The sequence below is a fragment of the Thermobia domestica genome, chromosome 1 (genome assembly GCF_964235325.1).
Source record: "Thermobia domestica chromosome 1, izTheDome1.hap1.1, whole genome shotgun sequence".
In the NCBI taxonomy this organism is placed as follows: Eukaryota; Metazoa; Arthropoda; class Insecta; order Zygentoma; family Lepismatidae; genus Thermobia; species Thermobia domestica.
Genome location: NC_137454.1, coordinates 33,604,287 through 33,611,501, shown reverse-complemented (window position 1 = coordinate 33,611,501; position 7,215 = coordinate 33,604,287). Strand labels below are relative to the sequence as shown.

Here is a 7,215-nt window from a genome sequence, read left to right as displayed (position 1 = left end):
TTATTTTCAGTAAACTTCTTACATAAAGCAGGAAGAAGATAATCTTAGCGTCAATTAAAGGCAGTGGTGACAAGCAAAAAAGGTTTGCAGATTGATTATTCGAGGATCCGTGACTAATCCAACACTGCTAACCTTGTTTTATTTCATTCCACACCTACTTCGTTCCCTCCCCTTTTATACTCAGCCTATCCTCTCTCTCCTGACTCAAATCATACACTGAAAGAAAAGCATATGCGACGTACGTAAAAAAGTAGATTAGATGCGTATATCCTGTAGTTTTTGGACTTAACGCAACCATATGTAACGTACTGCAGCAAACGTTTAACTGAAAACGTGTTTTATACGTATTTTTCGTATAAGTGTTCCAAATAAACGTAATTTCCGTATAAAAGAAAAAACTGTGTATAGGCGGTAAGGATCTCACATACAGATGGACGCATGTAACATATAGCTGACGTATGTAACATACGTATACGTAACTAATATACGGAAGACTGTCAGATGTCAAACATCCTGCAACGGCATGATGTAACGTCTAAGCAGGAAAAGTTCAGTACGTATGTAGCATATGGATAACGTATGTTCCTTACAGATTTCCGTAGTAAACATAAGGATTCCGTATATTTGTACGATATACAGCTGTCCGGATAACGGATTTTTCTCAGTGTGAAAGTTCGGTTCTGTGTCATTCACTTGCGAGTTGGAAGGGACTGAAATAGATAAACTGGTTTTACGTTTTCGGTGTAAGATAGCAGTTTTTTTTAACTTAAGAGGCCTCATCCCGGCAAAATTAAAATACCTCTAATTTTACAGTAATTATGTGATATCTTCAAATAGATAAAAAATAATCGAAATGTGGAACAAGAGCGCTCTAGACAATTGCATTTTACATGAGATACCGCTATCGTGACTCACTTATCTGCTTTCGATTTCCAAACATTTTGAAAATCGGCATTTATTTTCGCGTTTCTAAATGGTTAAAAGCGGAAAGCTACTAGGTGACTTGTGATAACAGTACCTCACGCAAAGTAATATTGTCTAGGGCCGTCTACTTTCACAGGATACTTTCACAGGCGTTGACTTCCAAATACAGCCCCCGTGCGAAGCATTGGTAGGCTATATTCAACTAGTATGAAATAAGAAAAAAACCTTTTTTGAGAAAATCACTTTAAAAAAAAAATTACCATTGAGTAAACTACCCTTATTTTTAGTGGTGGGAATAAAATTCGAACCTCCCCTCTCATGGAGGATCATATAAAAACCTTAAATTTAAAATTTTGTTGAGGTGCGTTGAACGGTATGGTCTTTAGATGAGTGCATCAGGACGAACAGATGGGCATACGTCGAAAAATCACTGTTTCGGTATTTGTGAACCTAGAAACGTAAAAACCGTTAAAATCTCGAATTCGATTCTTTTCACGACCAACAAACATTCTCTCTTATTGACGCTGGAAAGTAAAAAAGTGTGCAAAGGTGCAATTAAAACAGTAAGGAGTGGTTACTTATTATTATTATTATTATTTTGCAAGACAAACTAATTCGGACAAGCTAATAAAAAAATTAGGCGCAGAAGCTAAGATTCCAACTCTAACAATTAGTATTTTACCTCTGTTTCGATTCTCGGTGGAGACACTCGGTCGAAAAAGTGTAAAAGCTTTCTCAGGTCGACCTTCTTGAGTGAAGTTTTCCTGGGTTTTCTCTCATTCACACCAGGCAAATACCGGGATGGTACCTAATATATAGGTCCCAAGCTGGTTATTTCCTTACTCAATCCATTTCTTCCCTTCCTTTCATCGCATTGTGTGATCGCCGAGTTACGTCATCCCGCATGCGGGAAGGGCTAAATATGGCCATAAACAGTGTTTGAAGTGGGAAAAAAAGCAGAGGTGGTATGTTTTATTACGATTTTGACTCGACATATCGGCTATATAAATGTTGCAATAGAGTGAGGGTATGTTGCCTAAAAGACTATATTTCTATTTACATAATTAGGGAGGAAGGAAGGAACATAGAGAGACTTTGATCCCCATAAACAACTTTCTAAACAAATTTGAAAAAAAAATCCCCTTATGTTATATTACAGAGAAGTATATACAAAAATGCTGAAAAAACCGAATGAGGATATTAATTATTTCCCGTGAGAAAACTCAGGTACCCCTTCTCGATTGTGAGGTATTCCAAACCCCCGGAAGGTCAATTCCTACAGCAGATAACCCGTAAATCCGCCCATGCTCAAAACACGGCATTTATATGCATTACAGCAAGAAGGCACAAGCATACATAAGAAAGAAACAATTCAATATGACAACCAAAATATAAACTAGGTAAACTTCTTTGAAGATACTTCATTTTAAAAACAAAAAGCCTGTAGCAAACAAACTTGCCTCAACCATCGTTGATTGTGTAGACCAAAACGATCTCAGCACTTGGAAGGAACTCTTCATTTTCGCTTTCTACCACTTTAAAATTCCAAAAAAGTGTGCTGCAATTTCAATCACTAACATTATCAAAAATAACCTTAATGATTCACATGCGCCTGAAACACCTGTTACAGCCAAAAGGCCGAAACCAAAGTTTGATTTGGTTAAAAGGATAATATCTAAAATATCAGACTTTGATACAAGAGGCGCCTTAAGATTATTAACTTCTGATGATACGTTGGCACCTTCCAATGAAGAAACATTTAACTGCCTGGTGAACAAGCACCCGGCTCCATGTAGAGCCCTTGAAATGCCGGACCCTTCCTCTAATCAAGATTCATCTGTATACGTAAATGAAGAAATGGTTCAGAAAGCCATAAATAATTTTGCGTCCGGCTCAGCGTCTGGGATAGATGGGATTTCCCCTCAACATCTTAAAGACTTAATCTCGAGATCTGCCGGTGAAGCAGGATCTTTTCTTTTGAGTCAGATCACGAAATTGATGAATCTCATCCTTAATGGAAGAGTAAATCAAGAGGTGTGTCCATACCTGTTTGCAGCTAACCTCTGCGCCCTAAAGAAGAAGGACGAGGGAATCAGACCTATTGCCATCGGCAGTGTTTTCAGATGTTTGGCATCAAAGTTAGAAGTGTGCTCAGTCCACAATCAATGTTCTCAGTATCTACAGCCCCATCAACTGGGATTTGCAACACCAAAAGGCAGTGAAGCTATCATTCACGCCACTCGAACATTTATACATGCAAATAAAAATTCGAACAAGGTCATTCCAAAAATCGATTACAAAAATGCCTTTAACTCAGTTGAACGAGACATTATTTTAAAGGAAGTTAAACAAATCATTCCTCAATATTATTCATATTTTTGGCCAAGCTATACAAATCCATCAACGTTATTTTACAAAGAAAAGAAAATATCCACATGTGTAGGAGTTTAGCATGGCGATCCAGCAGGCCCGATGTTATTTAGTCTAGCAATAAATCCAATTGCCCTTTCTCTTTCTTCAGAGCTAAATGTCTTCTACCTTGATGACGGAACTCTTGGAGGATCACCACAAACCGTGTTGGAAGATATAAAGAAGCTGATTACAAATTCAGAGAAAATAGGTCTACAAATAAACCCACAAAAATGTGAACTTTTCTTCAATTCGGTAAAAAGCGACCCTAAAATTGTATCTGAATTTTCAAACATATTACCCGGAATACGAATAGTGAAAAATAATGAGATCTCATTGCTGGGTTCACCACTACACGAAGAACGAATCGAATACAATTTCGAGAAACACCTGAATGACCTCAAAAGAATATCATTCCGATTAGAAAGTTTACCAGCCCACATTGCTTTCTTTTTGCTCAAAAATTGCTTGGGCATTCCTAAACAAACCTACTTTCTCCGAACAGTTCCAACATGGGTCAACCCCTCCAGACTTCTACAAATAGATCACATACTGAAGAAAGCGTTACAATCAACAATAAACTTCAATATCAACGAAACGCAATGGACTCAAGCAAGCCTTCCCATCAGAGTTGGTGGTTTAGGCATAAGAAAGGCTTCAGACCTATGCCTTCCTGCCTTCATTTCCTCTTGCCACGGAGCGTTGCCACTCGTTTCCAAAATTATAAATTATCCAGTTGACGAAGTGGGAATAAGCCATTTGGCAGAGGCTTTGGAAATTTGGAAAGGCATTTACGATGGAAAAACCCCGGTTTTAAAAGAGTCACAGAAACAATGGGATCAAATTATTCTAAACGAGGTAATCGAACACGAAATAGTTGCTGAAAACAACATTGAAAGTGCACGTATCAAAGCTTTAAGAAAGAAGGAATCAGGAGCATGGCTACAGTCAACACCATCTATAAACATAGGGACATTCTTCAATGACAACTTTTTCAAAATCTGCATAGGATTGCGCTTAGACCTGAATATTTGCCATGAATTTATTTGCGCCTGCAACAACAAAATGGACAAGAAAGGTCTTCATGCCTTGAGCTGCAACAAAAGTGGAGGAAGATTTGCACGTCATAGCGAATTAAACAACATAATCAAAAGAACTCTTGCAAGCATCGACTTTCCGAGTATATTAGAACCTCCAGGAATGTTCAGGAACGATGGTAAACGGCCAGATGGAATAACATTAATTCCGTGGGAAAAGGGTCTAAGATTAGTCTGGGATGTCACATGTGTGGATACGTTTGCTCCATCTTATCTACAATCCACAAGTATAAAAGCAGGGAGTGCAGCGGAAGCGGCTTGTTCACGCAAACACTCAAAATACTCTAAACTTAAAGAAGACCATTATTTTATAGCCTTTGCTACCGAAACAACAGGTGTCTTCAGCAAAGAAGCAATGGATTTTTTGAAACAACTAGGAGCAAGTCTGACAGCAAAAACAGGAGACCCTAGAAGCTATCAATTTTTACTACAACGTATAAGCATAGCCATACAAAAAGGCAATGCTGTCAGTATTTTGAGTTCCTTCCCTTCTTCCCATAAACTTGAAGAAATCTTTAACCTTAGATAGAACACTTTAACCTGGCATAAGGAGAACCTGAAGACAACCTGAAGAAAGTAGAATCTGTAGCATCAGTCTAAAGAAAAGTGTATTAGTTTGTCTGGTAGTTATATAGATAAATTGTGATTTGTTTGTTGAAAAGTTATCTTTTGTTTCATTGTTGAAAATTAAGCAATACATTTTCGAAATTTAATTAACGATCGATATAGACATATGCATTTATGTTAGATAAATATTTGTTTTTAAAAAAAATCTGGTCAAAGAACATCGATGAGCCATTCGAAGCTTGAAAGCTAGTGGTTATGTTTTCAGTACGTATGTAATACACTCATGTGTGTCCTACAGTGAGAATGAAAATAAAAATATATGGTAAAATGAACAGTACATTTTTTTTTTTTTTTTAAGTATTAACAAAATTATCTGAGAAAATTGTTCAAAAGAAAACTCAACCTCCCAAGACTAAACAACCCCTTCTCAATTTCTCCCCGACATGAGAAATGACACACCACATGATGGGGTTGTTTCCAGAAAATAGATATCTAATATAAATAAAATAAAGAGTTTGTTTGTGTGTTTGCCTGTGTGCGGCCTGGGGACCAGACGAGTGGAGCGAGAGTCACCAAATTTTGGTCAAGGGTACCTTGGCCCAGGACCCAGATAAAGACGAAGCTCTTTTCTTCAAATTTCGAACCAGGGGGGTCTCAGGGAGACGTTTGCCGGAACCGGCTTGCGAATTAGACAAGTTGATCGAGAGTTACCAAATTTTAGTCACGAATACCTTGGTCCAGGCTCCAGACCAGAGTTAAACGTTTTTGTCAAAATTCGAACCAGGGGGTTTCAGGAGGGCGTTTACCGGAACATGTAAAAGTAGTAGAAAATGACCGATATTAGTGTCGAATTCATAGTTTTCGCGGTCGCTGAAATCATTTGTGAAACTCCGATCGCATTAACTTCCAAATTCACGCTATTCTAATCCGGGCCGGGGGTCACCGGGTTGGAGTGGGGTGAGATACCGAGACATATAAAAGTAATCCAAAATGACCGATATTAGTGTCAAATCCATAGTTTTCGCGGCCGCTGAGATCAATGGTGATACTTTCACAGGCGTTGACTTCCAAACACAGCCCCCGTGCGAAGCATTGGTAGGCTATATTCAACTAGTATGAAATAAGAAAAAAACCTTTTTTGAGAAAATCACTTTTAAAAAAAATTACCATTGAGTAAACTACCCTTATTTTTAGTGGTGGGAATAAAATTCGAACCTCCCCTCTCATGGAGGATCATATAAAAACCTTAAATTTAAAATTTTGTTGAGGTGCGTTGAACGGTATGGTCTTTAGATGAGTGCACATCAGGACGAACAGATGGGCATACGTCGAAAAATCACTGTTTCGGTATTTGTGAACCAAGAAACGTAAAAACCGTTAAAATCTCGAATTCGATTCTTTTCACGACCAACAAACATTCTCTCCTATTGTCGCTGGAAAGTAAAAAAGTGTGCAAAGGTGCAATTAAAACAGTAAGGAGTGGTTACTTATTATTATTATTATTATTTTGCAAGACAAACTAATTCGGACAAGCTAATAAAAAAATTAGGCGCAGAAGCTAAGATTCCAACTCTAACAATTAGTATTTTACCTCTGTTTCGATTCTCGGTGGAGACACTCGGTCGAAAAAGTGTAAAAGCTTTCTCAGGTCGACCTTCTTGAGTGAAGTTTTCCTGGGTTTTCTCTCATTCACACCAGGCAAATACCGGGATGGTACCTAATATATAGGTCCCAAGCTGGTTATTTCCTTACTCAATCCATTTCTTCCCTTCCTTTCATCGCATTGTGTGATCGCCGAGTTACGTCATCCCGCATGCGGGAAGGGCTAAATATGGCCATAAACAGTGTTTGAAGTGGGAAAAAAAGCAGAGGTGGTATGTTTTATTACGATTTTGACTCGACATATCGGCTATATAAATGTTGCAATAGAGTGAGGGTATGTTGCCTAAAAGACTATATTTCTATTTACATAATTAGGGAGGAAGGAAGGAACATAGAGAGACTTTGATCCCCATAAACAACTTTCTAAACAAATTTGAAAAAAAAATCCCCTTATGTTATATTACAGAGAAGTATATACAAAAATGCTGAAAAAACCGAATGAGGATATTAATTATTTCCCGTGAGAAAACTCAGGTACCCCTTCTCGATTGTGAGGTATTCCAAACCCCCGGAAGGTCAATTCCTACAGCAGATAACCCGTAAATCCGCCCATGCT

At 38.0% G+C, this 7,215-nt stretch overlaps 1 protein-coding gene across 1 annotated transcript; it reads left to right on the top strand.

The window, feature by feature from the left end:
- The first annotated feature begins 3,396 nt into the window (after positions 1–3,396).
- Positions 3,397–4,959, top strand: LOC145678649 (uncharacterized). The gene has a single exon (XM_081749057.1). The coding sequence runs from the start codon at positions 3,397–3,399 to the stop codon at positions 4,957–4,959; it is 1,563 nt and encodes a 520-aa protein (XP_081605183.1).
- The last annotated feature ends 2,256 nt before the right edge of the window (positions 4,960–7,215 follow it).

What these genes read in the sequence shown, in the direction of transcription:
- LOC145678649 (XM_081749057.1), top strand. Translation starts at nt 3,397, where the DNA reads ATGTTATTTAGTCTAGCAATAAATCCAATTGCCCTTTCTCTTTCTTCA.